The sequence below is a fragment of the Grus americana genome, chromosome 19 (genome assembly GCF_028858705.1).
Source record: "Grus americana isolate bGruAme1 chromosome 19, bGruAme1.mat, whole genome shotgun sequence".
NCBI lineage: Eukaryota > Metazoa > Chordata > Aves > Gruiformes > Gruidae > Grus > Grus americana.
The window spans coordinates 12,948,692-12,964,001 of NC_072870.1; the positions used below are offsets into that span (position 1 = coordinate 12,948,692).

The 15,310-nt window shown below is 45.1% G+C and overlaps 1 protein-coding gene across 7 annotated transcripts in view; it reads left to right on the forward strand.

Annotated features, from left to right (window-relative positions):
* The first annotated feature begins 4,781 nt into the window (after positions 1-4,781).
* The window catches only part of PITPNM3 (PITPNM family member 3), a 117,473-nt gene continuing 106,944 nt past the window's right edge, over positions 4,782-15,310 (forward strand). For 4 of the 7 annotated variants that reach the window (XM_054848098.1, XM_054848101.1, XM_054848102.1 and 1 more), the window contains exon 1: positions 5,109-5,658. In XM_054848098.1, coding sequence (XP_054704073.1) covers positions 5,412-5,658 — 247 coding nt within the window. In that variant the 5' untranslated portion in view covers positions 5,109-5,411. Of the gene's footprint in view, positions 4,899-4,969; positions 5,074-5,108; positions 5,659-7,520; positions 7,637-15,310 lie in introns of those variants that run through there. The other 3 variants (XM_054848103.1, XM_054848105.1, XM_054848104.1) reach the window with 3 other exon arrangements.

Genomic DNA, 15,310 nt, shown 5'->3' on the forward strand with positions numbered 1-15,310 from the left:
TGCTAGGCCCAGGCATTTGGCTACCTTGTGTCTGTTGTGGACTTTTTACAGCCATGCATCCAGCTTTGGCTGCAAAGCTGAGTAATCCTGGTGTCAGTCAGTGCAACCTTAGTAATAAAGGCTGTGTGAGGCCTTTCTGGTATCTGGGATTAACTAGAGCTAGCAGCAGCCTGGCAGCATCACAGCCTCCTCACCAAGCCACGTACCTTCCTGCTAGACTATTCCCTGTGCCTGGGAGTACCATAAAGTCTTTGTTGGGACCAGTTGCCCACCCATTGCTGTCTTCTGTTATCCATCTGTGGATTATGATTTTTTTCCCTTTGGTTTTTGGCAGCATGCTGCTCTCCTCTAAAGTGCTGGGCTCTGACATATCCTGTCTCTTTTCTATTTTGGCTGTGGGTGACACATAAACAGTGCGGAGAGGCCTCTCAAACTATTTGAAGTTATGTTGCCAAGAGTTGCTATCTCAAAGGCTTGTTCTTGGATCCTGGACAGCTTCTTTGGCTGTTTCACTGGCATGAGCAGCCACAGAGCAGGTGCATCTGCTGCCAGAGAATTTCTCAGTCCTTCCAAGTAAAACAGTGTAGTGCAACCCATTTCTAGTGGGAAACACTTGGCTGTGAGCTGCTCTACTGCCTGCTGTTTTCTATGACTCAATGTGGTGTCTGCTCCTCAGGGCTGCCTCTTAAATTCTATGGTGACTTCAAGGAGGATATAAGAACTGAGCTTCAAGAGTTCTCCTGACCTTCATTGCACCCTCCTCATCAGCTGCTTTCCTTGAGTTGCACACTGCTGTATCACTGAGGTCCCACAACTGCTGATGGAACTGCAGGCAGCATCAGCCCTTCTTGCAATAAGCAATTGTCTTCTCACTTTGGACAAACAATGTTGCCTCTAGAGGACAGATCTCCCATTTCCCTTACTTCCTCACTCCGAAGGCTGCTTAAACCAGATTGAACCCAGTGTCAGCAGGCACAACTCTATAGAAGGCAGGCTTGAAATCAGTCCTGGAGATATTAACCAACCGATCAACCTTCAGCTTTGCTGCCTTGGACACTAAGTGTACAGCCAGAGCAACTTTCCCTGCCCAGTTTGAGCAGGTTTGGATCATTAGGTGGGCAGATGTTTTCAGGGGGGCAGTAGTGGCAGTTGATAGCATTCTTCTCTGAGCTCCCATCTTCAGGTGGTTCTATATTGCCTCTAACACATGGCACTGCCTATTGTGTTGATCTTTTTCTGCATGAATTAGTATGCAAACCATGTTTTGTACAAGGTTTGATTTCTATAATTAGACCTCTTGAAACACTGGAAACCTGATAATGATGAGGAGCATCCTTTGACAGAGGCTTTGTCTTGAGAGGAGTTTCTGTATTGTAAGGAAAAGAACTTGGGTCACCAATAAGACAGAATGTGTTCGGAATTAAGAGTAAACGTGTTTGGAATTAGATTCTTTTCTTAACAGGTACTTAGATATATAAATATCTTTAAAGGCATTTCAGCTCAGCAATTGCCTGGCTTAGTGTATTTTACTTACATTATTATTTGACTATGATGCTTGTAGAGGTTCTACATGTCCTCTGTAACACATGAAAAAAAACTGTGTGCCTTTATATACTGAAAGGATACATAATCTTTGAAGCTTTTGCAAGTCTTCAGGAGAAAGAAAAAATTTCTGGAGGTTTATGTTGTCTGGGGCTGGCATTTGTCTGCTTTCAGTATTCAGGACAATGTAAATTAATCTTTTTCCCTCGAGGGAAGCATGGTGGTTCTTGCTGCCTTCAAAGGCTGCAGGTAGCTGCCTGCTCAGGCAGCCATGCCAATGCAAAGCCTTTCCCCCCCCCAGTCACTGCATCTAGCCCAGTGCAAGCCATTAAGGATGAATATGTGTTGGAATAATTGTGGTGGTGTGTGTGAACAACAACAAAGCTTGTTTTCTTACATCCAGAGTTATTGTGCAGAGGTCTAATTTTTTTCTACCTCATTGGGGGAGGATGATGGGTGGGGAGGCACCACATATGCAATGACTCCTAGATGACAGAATCTGGGGCAGGGAAAATGAAAAAGCTGCTTTGTAAACCATATTCTTCCAGTACGGTTTGGTGGTATGATTTCCATAAAAAAATTGTTGAACAATGGATGTGGCACCTGTTGATGGTAGTGCCAGTTTATGTTCAAATTACAAACCAATCCTATTAAACTGGTATCAAATGCTAATCCAATCTTCTTTCAATGGCTGGGTCAGAATCTGATTTTAAAGTGTGTTTTCAAAGAAGCACTAATATAACTTTGATTAAAGGCAAAGATTGCTCTTACATGTTATCCAGGGTCTACTTTCTCGAGCAAAGGACTGTAGGGAAGAGATAGCTGAGCTGGCAGGAAAAAGCAGTCTATCAAACTGATATGGTAGTCGTGTCTCCTGACTCAAGTTCCAGCCTTTGCCTACTACAGCATTATGTTGATATACTAGCTTGGGATACATCTTGTAGTGTGCTATCACTGCAAGGTGTAAATTTGTGATGTAAGTTGAGTTATTTAATTAAGAGCCTCCGAGCATGGTGGGCAGAGCTCTGGGAATGTACACCTAGATTCCACTTCTGCCTCTGGTCTTTGTACTTTGCTCTTCCTGTCAGCAAAAAGGGGTAGAGGACAAAGAAGGAGAGGGGAATTTGGTATTTATCACATCTGAGTACAGTATTGTTAATGTTCTCCATACAGCTCAAATTCTCAAGGCATTTCAGAAGAAAAGTTATTCTTCCAGTAAAATTAGCCAAATCTTTTTGGAGCATAGAATCTCATAGAGATGCTAATGCCTCAATTGTTGTATCTTGTGTTTTCTGCTTAAGGAACTGAATTGATTTAGTTCAGTATTTGTATTTACCCAGGATATAATATTATGCAGAAATCTTATTGATAAAACAATTTTGGATACATCATACAGACATTTTATGTAAATGGCTGCATTGTTTTGTGTCTGTGTGAACAGCTTCACGTATCTAAATAGAAGAGCTATTCTAGGCAGGTTCTCTCTCTTTCAATGAAGATTTGGGGAGCATGGAAAAGAAATAACTTTCATTTTAGTCTTGGTCTGGCTATTAAATTGAGTGCAGTTAATGAAGGACAGAGATATTAAGACAAGTAAATGTCCCATGGGAGTCTCCCTAGTTGTTTCTGACTTGGAAACCAAGTTCTTCCATGCCCTAGAAAAACTTCTCTTCTCATTCAAAGTTCTGTTCAGATGATTATAACAATCTGGTTTGGTGTGTCTTCTACATGGTAGCTGACGTGCAGACTGTTAGCCTGACACTTCTCAAAAGTTACTGTGGTTCACTTCAGTTACCTGTATGAAACTGCTTACCAGCAGTTAGGATTGGGTCAATTCAGCCTAGGAACAGCTTCTCGTTGCTCATGCTATTGTATGCCCAGACTGAATGCAAATATGGGAAGGATGAAGACTTTTCAAAAGGCTATGGTGCAAGTAGATCAGTGTCTGGTCTGTAACGATTATTTTCTTGGATGTGCATCGCTAACAGACTCTTGCTAGTATGTGCCTTCAGTATAGGTAGGTTTCTTAAAATAATGCTGATGTGAGTCATGAGTCTTGTGCTGGGCTTCTATATAAGTGACAGCATCAGCTTTGGAAATAAGAGATTAAATTATGCCTTTGTGTATGCCAGCTGTATAGATTTCAGAGATACTGCACTGGCATAACAGAAAGCAAAGCTTAATGCACATTCGCCCTTTGTGAATAGCAGGGAGAAGACAATTGCTGTTCATCCTTCACTTCCTTGCATGCTGTTGTCATGATAGCCTTTATGAGAAACTGCAAATGGGTTTGTCATACATTTCATAGCTGTGGATAATCATGCATTTTCAACTGCCTGTTAAAACTATGTTTCAGTCCTATCGTCTGTTTTTTGTTCTGTTTCTTACTCCAACTCATACTGAGTTAGCATCCAATTAAAATAGGTGGGTTTATCCCATTGATTACTGACCTGCTCCTTCCCAGAAGTGGTGGTGGCCGGTCACATCTGTACAAGAGAGAAGCTGTTTGGAAAGTAGTGCAACTTTCACAGCAGAAAGCAGCACAGAGCAGGGAACTCACTATTCTTGTCCAAACTTATCACTGCCTTTCAGGCATTTTCCCCTGAGCCGGTACTGTCACCAGATCCGTGAATATATCCACAGCCTTTTTCTAGGATTGCTTAATTTGGTGGCTTAGTGGCACCGTAGCATCTTTGGGGAAGCAGTTGCGTGGTCAAATCTCTTAACCGGGACTTCAGGTGAAACAGCAGAAGCGATGTGGCTCAAGGCCAAACTTTCCAGCATGTAGCACTGTCACCCCTAGCTGGGGGAAGGTAACTAGAGTCAGTTAACTTGCAACTGCTTCAGAGGCGAATTGGTGCTATTCCACTTAAGCCTCAAACAAAACCACTTAACTCACTCTGTTCTGAGGGGTATTTGCTGTGGCTCCTTGAACGAGCTGATTAGCAACACCCAAAGCAAATAATGTATTTATTTTTATACCTACTAAGTTGGTATTGGCACAGAGCCTGTGAGTTCCTTTAGGACTGTTTGTGTTTGCTTGGCTCTTTAATTGTATGCTTCCTTGGGCAAAACTTTTGTTTACTGTGCTTTACTTGGTGGTGTTCTGATGTGCTGCAAGTAAAATGTAAGTCCCCATAGGCTCTCTCTTGCCTCCTCCCACCATTCCCTCAAGATGGGCTGCCACTGAAGACATTTCCAAAGTGAGTTTCTCCTAATTCTTGGGAGAGCTGGAGAAGCTGGCTACTCCACTTTTCTTCATTGATGGCACTAGAGAAATGCTGCTAGTAAGGCTCTTGAAGAGGGAGGAAGCAAGCCTTGCCCTGGAAGTTCCCTAGCTCAGCTCTCAGCAGACTGTAAGCTGCTTGCCTACCGCTGACTTAAAAGGCAGTGCATTGCAGTGCAGCCACTGCATTGTCACAGGACTCGGCAACAGCCAGAGGATTTTTGCTGTTCGTATCCAGAGCAACCACTTGCAGGAGCGGTTTGGGCGGGTAGTGCTGCAGCAGTGACTGAACCGCGTGTCCCATGGTATGCCCAGGGACAGGGCAGCAGGCCAGCGGTAACTCACTCCCGTGAGCGCCGTGGGGGCTACCGGGCAGGGCGAGCTGGCCACAGCCCTGGAGAACCCCCGCTCTGGGCCCCGCCGCCCGCTCCTGCGGGTGGTCTCGGCCTGCGCCTCGCACTGGCGCGGGTCCCTGCCGGCAGCGGCCAGGCCAGGCCAGGCCAGACGAGGCAAGCCGGGCGGGCTCGGGGAGACCCGCCGCTGCACCCCTCCCCGCACCAGAGGGGACTGCTGGGACCTTGCCAACCGCATCCCCACACTGGCCCGGCCCCCGTTCTCCGCGGACCCGCTCGCTGCGCCTTTAATGACGGCGGCTGCGCCGCGGCGGGCGGGCTGCGCGGCGGGACTGAGCGGCGCGGCGGCGTCTCCCGGCCGCGTCTTTCAGCGCCGCAGGCGAGTGGGCGGTGCGGGGCCTCCGCCGGCAGCAGATGGGGTGGCGGAGCGCGGGGTGTCGGCGTGCCGGGAGGGCCCCGCGGGCGAGCACCTGACGCGGTTGGCGACGGCTTGGCTGCGAGCGGGCAGTCCTGAAATGGCGAAAGCTCCGCGGCCAGGTGAGTGCTGAGCCCGCAGAACGGGCTGGGGCAGCCCTGAGGGGAGCGCGGGGCGGGAGGTGAGGCTCCAGCGCACTCCCCGCCCACAGCGGCCCCGCGGGCAGTCCCGGCTCCGTGCCCGCCGCGCCGGGTGGACCCTGCCGCCGGCCCACCGGAACGGTAAATGCTAACTTCTGTGAACGAGCCACGGGTGCGTTTCCCCTCCTCGTCTTTTCCGAGCGGGCTCCCCTCTGCCTTCGGCGCCCGCGCCGGCTGGTGCCTGCGGTCGCAGGAGTGCCGTGCGGGGCTGCAGGGGCATCGTGGGCGTCCGCCCCGCTCCCTGCTGTGTGGCCTCCTCCCGGCTCTCCTTCCCGGTGCAGGGCCGGGAAGGGGTCTCTCCCAGCTGAAGGAGCTCTGTGGCTGCCGCCTTGTGGAGTTGATGGTGGCTGCCGCCTGCTCGGGAGAAAAAGACTGGGACGCAGCAGCCAGGGGCTCCTATGGAAATACTGAAGGTGTCCTTCTTGGGTAGGACTTGCTGAAAGGAAAAGGCAGGTGCAGTTTCTTCTGGGCCTTGCAGGTTCACATGTTTTAACTCGTCCTTCCTCCAGAGTCTGAGCAATCTGGAGGTCGGTTGGCTGGGGCTGTGGCCAGAGGGCTTGGGGATACTTAGCAGCGAAGCCCTGATGCCTGGTGGCAGTGGCAGCTCCACAGCACGTGGCATAAACTATGTGCATGAATGACCTGTGCCAGCTAGAAGAACAGATGAGAAACCTCCTCCTGTTGCAGAAGTGGTTTTCTTCTAGGTTGCATGCAGAGCCCATTGCTTTTGTAAGCAAAGGCCTAACTGTGCTATAACTGAATGCCTGCTGGTCTGTGTGTGAAACTTGCCTGGTGTTTGGTGCCAGTTCTTGGCACAGCTTTAGAGCAGCATGGTAACATTAAAGCTAAACCCAAAGTTTTCACCCAGCAGTGTTTATTTTTTTTATTATTCCCCCAAAATATGTGTGGATTGATGGCAGCCCAGAAACAGGGCACTCAGGAACATAACAGTATCAGTAACTTCAGAAGATGCAAATATAGTATTGAGCTAAGTGGGTTGTCTTCTGTCTTTGGAAGATTAAGAAACAATCAAATGGGGAAAAAAGTCTCATTGTTTTTTCTTTGGTATTGGTTTGCAGTCCTTTTAACTTTGATAGGAAAATAAGGGAGCACCTTCAGTGGTACTTGAGTAACATAGCCTGCATACGTAGCTTGCTTGTTCAAACCCAACTTTGCACAGGAATTTTAAAGGATGGTACTTCTCTTGGATGTGATTCCACTCACTTTGGTAGACAAAATATGACTTGATGCCATCTTTACGATGTTGTCACTACTTCTTATTGTACAGAAGAGCAAGAATTGACCATTCGCAAAGGAGGTCTGACAGAACATATCTGGGTTAGGAGAAGGGGAAACTTGCCGCTTTTATAAATTAAGCCTATTGAGTTTATCAATGTGAGCAGGAATATGCACAAATAAAGCAATGTTGTGGCTGTTTTGCTTGTATGTACCCTGCCTTGCAGCCCTTGCCAGTGCCATAGGCTTATCACAGACAGACCATCATTCTAGTAGCCATGAAACCTGCTCCTTGATCACTGTTGAATGACACGTGGTGCTTATAAAGGGTTTTTAGAGGTTGTCAACTTGACTCTTGAGTAGCCAGATCTCACCTAGTGGATTCCAGATCTTAAGCGCTTGGAATGGTCCCAGTGCAGAAATGCTTGGACATTTGCAGGATTGTAGGCTGCAAAACCACAGAGCAGCAACTGCAGATCACTACCTGACATGTCCCTGTGGGGGTGGTGTGGTATCTGCTCTTCATCTCCTACTTCATTTTTTAACAGGCAGCAGTGACTCAAAAGTGTCAGATCCTCCTCAGAAAGCCAAAATCTCTGCGCTGTGAAAGTAGAATCTTTCAGATGTGATGCAGGCAGTCCACCTACAGTCATTGCAGGAAAAGGTTAGCGCATATTTGTATCTTCTCTGGGTTTGGGGAGTGAGTTTGGAGGAGGTGATGATACTGCTGAGAGGGAGGGTGAAGTTAATTTCTGCTGTGGGGAAGCTGGCATCTGAAGCATCAAGAAGCGGCTCCAAGAGATGTACCACATTTACAGGAAAGCTGGATGTAGGATTTGGAGCCTGAACAGCCATGTTAAACCTCCCCTCTCTCTTCCGCCATCTCACCAGTAATCCCATAAGGTGCAAGACTGGAAATGTCACTGGTACCTTAAAATAGGGGCTTAAAGGCCTGCACAGCTTAATTTCTTGATTTGTTTCCTGTACTCAGTAAGCAAATATATGCCTGTCCTTACCATCTGCTGCAGAACTGCCAGTTGAAGTATGTACCAGGGACTTGTCATTGCTGAATTGCTATGAGATGAAAGACACTGAGTGAGGAATGGGAGAGAGGAGTTGGTTATATTGGGTACTTCTGACCACAGTGATGTCTGGACTGTTCCTTCAGTTAGCTTTTTCATTTGACTTCTTGACAAGGGAACCTGCATTTTGTGTGGACTTTATTCTGCCTTGAACTATGTCTCTGGCTTTGTCAGCTGTGCTTTTTGCTCTCCTTTTGATTTTTATTTAGAGACTGATGCAGCCACAATGAGAATAAAGGGAGTTCCTGACCCTTTCCCCTTTCTAGCCTTACCTGGTATCAGCTCGATCTTGCTGACTGTCTTCAAGCTGCTTCTCTGCTTCCTGTCCCAAGCTGCTTTCTTTCCAAAGCTGGCCAGTTTATTCTTCCCTCAATGCTTCTGTTCACTTCTCAATTTTTCCTTTGTACCGGTCAACCCTTTTCCCACCTCTTAGGAATCCTGTCTCAGTACACTGTCAGCCCAGGACTGTTCTCAGAGGGAGTATTGTAACATCTCTTCTCTGGGCTGCAGCTTCTCTGATAAACTTGGTGACTGTTCACTTTAAAAGCCTGCTTGCTTTATTGTCCTTTCAGGATTACCTTTCTTCTCATTTTCTCCCTCTTACATACTCCTGACTTCTTGCCTTTCATCTTGCTGCCTCTTGGATCAGGAACTTTATTCTAGTGCTCGTCCTCAAAGCTCCCCCTTCTGTCCCTTTTAATTCTTCCTCTTTTGTCCCCTTTCTGAAGTGCCAGCAATGCTTCCAAGTCTGCGATTCACAAGACTGTAAGCGTACACGGATTTCAGCAGGGCAGGACTCAGCCTTTACTTAAAGTACTACAGGTTCGTGAATGGGAAGGTATGGTTTAATCATCTTGCTGCCAACAGTAAAAGAAATCTTCTGTATTTCCACCTCTTTCCCATGCCAGCTCCCAAGTTTCCCCAGCTCTTCTGCAGTCTAGTTCTGGGAACCAAGCAGGTGGAAAGCTCTTCATTCTCTTAACTTTTTAGAAAGTTTGTTTTCTGCTTGTTTTACAGTCTTTACTGGCTCAACTGCACGGTCAGGTGACTGCCCTCCCTGGTGGGAAGGACGCAGGATGAAATCCCTTATAGCCGCTATCAATTAGGCTGGTTGGATGCCTCCCGTGCTGCATTGGCCTCCCACTCCTTTATTTGCCTCCTCTCTCTGGATCCCTATTTCCACACACCCCCCACCCCCACCCCACTGGCCTGCCACACTTTTATTTTCCTCCCCCTCTCTCCTTTGGGGCTCCCCCTTCCCCACTCTGGCCTTGTGCATGCTCTGGCTTACTCTGGGCGTACTTCAGTTTTTGCTCTGGAATAACTGGAGGGAGGATCAGCATCTCCCTCTGTCTTGCCCAAGCTCCTGAGTCTGAGGAGCGCCTCCGTTAGTTAAATTCATATCTTTTTAAAGTATATCTTCAGTTTTATGTTTGCCAATGAAGAAATAAAAAACATAGCTAGAAAATAATAGTGGGTAATTTTGGCCTCCAGTAAGTCTTAACTGCATAGTCACTAAGTAACAACGTGTGGGTAGCTCAGTTAAATCACTTAATGGGTAGGCAGGAAGCATCTGAAACCAGCAGAACAGAAAGACGTATTATTGTGCAACAGCAGTCAACAGCAACAGCAAAGGTCATTCCTTCCATCCATTATCTCTTTCCAGATGGAAGAATGACTTCTGGTTTTGTTTTTTTTTTTTTTTTTTTTTTTCATTTTATTAGGAAAACCTTCTCTGAATTCAAAATGGTCACAGTTCTAAAACAAGTTTTGACAAGTGGAAATGTTTTAATCTGTGCAACAGAGTCTATTTTTGATTTTTTTTTTTAATTGAGATTAATTCAGTCTTCAATACTTTGCTGTGTAAAAGACTAAGTTTTCAGTAGCTATGAGAACATTGTGTGCTATTTTGTCTCTGCTAACTAGGTTGGTGAGGTCATAGTATTCAGGAGTGCTTTTTGAATGGTCACCTGTCTGTGGCATGTGCATGTCTAGGCTTGATCGGCAAATGCTTATTACCAAGCAAGAGGTGTAGCAAACTGCTGGGCCTGCTTCAAAGCTTGAAATCTATAATATTATGGTAGTGAAGTGAATCATACAGCAGTGAGTTTTACAGGAAAGCCCACTGCTGTAATTGCATCCAATGAAAACTGCAGTTCTTATCCCAGCGTCTTCCTGAAGGTCCGGTACAAGACACCTGAGCCTGGATGCTCTGTTGGGCTAGCCTGGTGCGTTAGTGATACTGTGAGGGACTGGTACGACTGGCATTCAGATCAGCCTGCTTTCTTTCCATCTGTCCTGTTTGCCTGACAAGGTAACCACTGATTCATGCATTGTTAAGGAGAAGAGGGCCTTTAGGGGATGATGGAGTGATCCCTAAACTGATGCTTCTGGACTGTCCCTACTGTTCTGGTACTCTGCCCTCTCCCAAATAAGCTTTAGGTATAAAATCATTGCTATTTCATTCCCAGAGTATTTGTGCTGATCCTGCTGGTGAAGTTCTGCTGTAAACAGTGATGACTCGAGTCATGGTTTTCCTTTTCAGCTGCAGTCAGTGTTTGTAAAAGCTAATTCAAGCTGAGGAGAAGGCAGAACCAGTGGAGAAGGGTAACATGGCTGTGGTTTCACAGCAGGGCTAGGCTTACTTCCCAGTGCATTTGTAACATGACTTTTCAACTTATTAGATCCAATGGCAGAGCCCTGTATCTTGGTAAAGCGTGCTGTCCACTAGAGGACATCATTTCCACAGGCAAACGTTCTTCCATTTTACGGAAGGTATTGCTGTGCTCTCCGCAAATTTCATCTCCACACATGTTGCACCTAAAGAACTGGGGCCTACCATGTACGGTGTTGGTTTATTCTAAGTTAATGCCAGTTACTGGAATGGAACAAGTAGATGCCTTTACTTTCTCCTGACTTGATAAACATTTCAAATATGATCTTTGCATAACAAGTAATATTGAAACAGCATTTTTGGTACTGGTAGCAGTGTGTGTGGAATTACTGAGTGACAGCGGTGAGCCATTCTGTCTTAGTATGTTTGGGACTTATAGGATGAGCGGGTTTTGGACACCAGGCCTTTTAAAATGATACAGGAAAGCGGTTAAATTAAAGTCAGGAATCGGCAGCATTAGCTATTCAATTTTCAGAGGAAGACCTTTATTTCTTAAAGTGCTTTTCAGAGCCTCTTAGGCCTTGCTTTGCTGCTTGTCTCTTTTTCTGTGTCCATTGGCTTAGTTCTGAGAATGTTGGCTACAGACCAGTAAGGTCACTTTAATTCCTCTTGTGGTTTGTTTGGTTCTCCCCCCATTTTAGAAACACCCTCAGATCACATGGAGTGAAGTGCAGTGCACTTGTGCACTGCTTAATTGTTATATCACTCCCAGTTTGTCACAGTTCTTAAAAAAGAAAAAAAAAACCAAAACAACCAACTGAACAAAAAACCTCCCACAAACAAACAACAAGCAAACAAAAAAGCACCTTTGGAAAGAATTTGGGTTTATACCTCTTGACCAGGAGAAACTAGACCTGATTCTCCTCTTTATATACAGTTCAACTACTACTGATTTCAGCAGGATAATTTGCTCATGAAATTATGAGAAAATGAGCTCTGCTGGTGTTTGTGGGTGAAAGTGGAGTTGGCCTTTCCCGTGGCTGTTCTGTTCCTTAGATCTATTTGTGAAACACAGTAGAGATTGCATGATCATAGTGGGTTTTTTCTTCTTCTTTGGATGGATAGCGTTAGAAGCTGCTGATACGTGAGTGGGAACTATTTCTTCTGCAGTCTGCTGGAACTATGTACAGTCAGTAAACACCAAGGATGAAATTTGCCTTGCATCTAAATTTAGATGACATCTACAGAGGTACGGTCTGACTTGCCCTCAAACAGAAACACGAGTGTCACATAATAGGACATGGAACTATTTCTGTAGCAATTCTTAGTTAAGTAAGATCCTTGATGTTCCTGGGAAGAGGGGTTTTTGTTTTGGGGGTTTTTTTTGGTACATGAGGGTCAGAGCAGCTGAGTGTTCTTCAGGGATGAGTTTAGGTGCTCATTCAAGCGTGGGGTCAGTTAGCTATTTTACTGCCAAGAGGATGCAACTGATTGTATGTGCTGCTCTCGCCTCTATGGAAGCTACGGTCGTACAGGATATAGGTTTCAGTTGTGAACCTTATTTATACATCTTAGCGCTAAGGAAATCAGTATCTAACATGGGTAAATTGGCTAATGATTGTATTATAAATCTAAAAATTTTACTTTAACTGATTCTTTTTCAACAGCATTCAGAAGCGACATTGCTTTTAATTAGCAATTTATACAATGAGAGCTATTGTGAGGTTGGGCTGTATGCTGAAGTATGGTGAGTCACAAAGCCAGATCTAGTATATCCATGATGTGGAAAATTGTTTTCTGCAGGTCCTGCAAGAGTTGTCTTTGTGCAGATATGTGATCAGCCACAGAAAAATTAAAATGTGCAATGATTTAGTGCAGGGAAAACAAAGAGAGTGCTTTTCAATGTTGCCTTTTACTCATACATCACATCACCTCATCTCATGTCACCAGGTCACAGATGCAGCAAAGTACCAAAGCATGACTTTTTTACAGAAGAAGAGCACTGATTGTAATATTAATTATAATTAATCTTAATTGCAATTAATTACAATTAGTGCTAGCGTAACTAGAGAATTCAGCTACTTTGGACAGTGCTGCAAGATGGCTCTGCTTTTGTCTTCTCCCCCATGTAACTATGGCTGCGTGCTCAGGGTAAGCCCCCAGCCAGCTCCTTCTAACAGGTGAGTGTAGCAAGAAGTAGTATGCAGAAGAAAACAATTTATGTAGGAAGCTTTGCTTCTCCTAGATGAAAAGTACCTGTGCATTTCTGCGAACTGTCCTTCTGCCACTTGGAAATGTTCCCCTTGCATCCTACTGTCAGTCCGTCGTGCTGCCTCAGGAGCTTATGGGAACTACTACGTGTGCTTCTAGTTCAACTATTGTGACTGGCAAATTAGTGATGTAGTGGATTTCTGTTAAGGGCATTGCATTTCTAAATGGTTTCCCCTGCTATCCTCAGAAATTGTGATAGAGAGCAACCGAAATGAAATGCTTGCAAAAATTGCTGGAATCTGACTGCTAAGAATCAGTCAACAAATCTGATAAAGTTTGCTGATGTAGAAGCATCAAGTGTCATTACCAAGGAGTTAGCCTGTGTTTTGAAGTACAGCTGGTCTTTTTGTTCTCTGAAACAAAATAATAAAATAAAATATGCAGCAGTTGACACTGTAAATCGAATCGGTGAGTCCAGGCAATGCCAGTGTCTAATGCAATCAAGAAATGTTAATAGAGTCCTATAAAGGTGGCTAGTGCTAATCTGTTGGCACAGAAGGAAGCAGACTCAATAAGACTAATGTATTAGGGCGATGCAATGCAGTCCAGCCGGCAAATAAAAGTAGATGTGAAGAACTGCTGCAGTGAGCTTATGCAGACTTGTGCTGCTGACTGTGGCTATGTTTAAGCTGCTTCTAAATCCAGAAGCATTCCTAGTGCAATGTAATAAAATTGATGCTCCCAAGGGCTCTTCTCATAGCTGGATTTTATGCCTGAAGATTTGTGACACTTTTCCCTGCCCTCCCTTCACAGTCTGCATCAAACTCCACGGTCACTGGAAGCATGAGCGTTCTTTGTGAGGCCAGCACTTTTACTGATTTCTAGCCAGGCTACTGGCAGTTCTTCTCCAGGGAGCTGCTGTTTTCTTCGAAGTACTTGTGAAGTCTTTAAAATTTTATATTTATATAGCCTTCTCCCTTCCTTCCTTGCCAGCAAATTCTAGTGGCTGAAACAGAAAGCTTTTTATTCTGGAAAAAAAGCAAGAATCCCTGCAAGGCCTTTTAGGCTCTTCTTCAGCCAGAAGTCCCTTCAACTTTACATTATTCATTAGGAGATACTTAATCCAGATTAAGTAATACTAGAACGGTGTTGGTTAGGGAGGTGCTCGAGGTGTTTTGAATTTAATTTGGAAGTGTTAGTGCAACCACTGACATTTTTTTCCCTGGTGGGAGGTGCATTTGTACTTCCATTTTTCCATGGACAGCAAGCTGTGCTTGAGGTGAACACCTTAAAACTGTCATGCCAGCGTTGGCTCCGTGGCTGAGGGAAATAGCTGTTTCCACTTTTGAACAGGGCCTTACTTCCATGTATGAAACATTCCCGGAAGCCACTGCATCCAACACTAGGGAAGTACAAACCTGGGAAATGAACAGCTTTCCGTGTTGTACTGCTGCTTGTAAGCATAACTAACTAGTGAAATTTAAAAGTGAATAGATTTGAAGTGAAGCTTCGAATATCTCAACTTCAGAACAGGAATGATTAGGTAAAGCAATTGACCTGAAACACCTTAGGAAGGCATTTTGCCTCTTCTAGCACACGCATGATACTCGACATCCCTTGACAGTAGAAAGGCATGAGAATGAGTTTTTGCTCTGAGATAGGAGAATGAAGATTAATAAGGTCCTTTCCAAGAACTGTCTAATGGGACCAGTTTGTACAGTTGGCTCTTCCCAGAAGGTTATGAGGATTTTAGCTTGCTTCTTGGCTCTCTTGACCTGCACAACAGAGAATCTGTAAGTGGGCTTTTGCTCTGTTTTCTACCTCATGTATCATTAAGGCCAAGGCCACCTTGACTCAAATTGGTTTGAGGAATGGCATGTCAAAGGACTTAACGTTGCCCAAGCATGCTTATGCCATGCCATTCTATGCTTGCTGCTAGGGTACAGAAGGTTTCTCAGGCCAGTAAGCCTGCTCTAAGGATTGTAGGCTTGTTTTGTGACAGTGGGTGGCAAGTTTGCTCTTGCCCAACTGTCTATAGTCAGCTTCTCTAGCTCTTCTGCTTATAGTTGATGAGCTTCCTCAGCTAATTCCTTTCCTTTTCTGCTGAGGTTGTGGCATCGCAGCTACTAAGAGAGTGAATTCCATTATAATGAACAGCCTGCGGGTAACACATTGTCTTTGTGAACATTAAAACAGCTTTTTTTATCTCCAGCTCAAATGTATGACCTTGATGCCAGCTTTGGTCTCAGTGAGTTATCAGGGCCTCCCTGTGATGCACTGTCTCAACTCTTCCTAGCTGAACCAGGAATGGGAATCCAGCGACAGTGTGGCTGTGGGTAGCAGTTATTCTGCACAAGACTAGGTAATTTTTTTATTTATTATTTTTTTACTCCAACATCAACAAGGATGCAGGCAACCCTTGGAGCTGCTG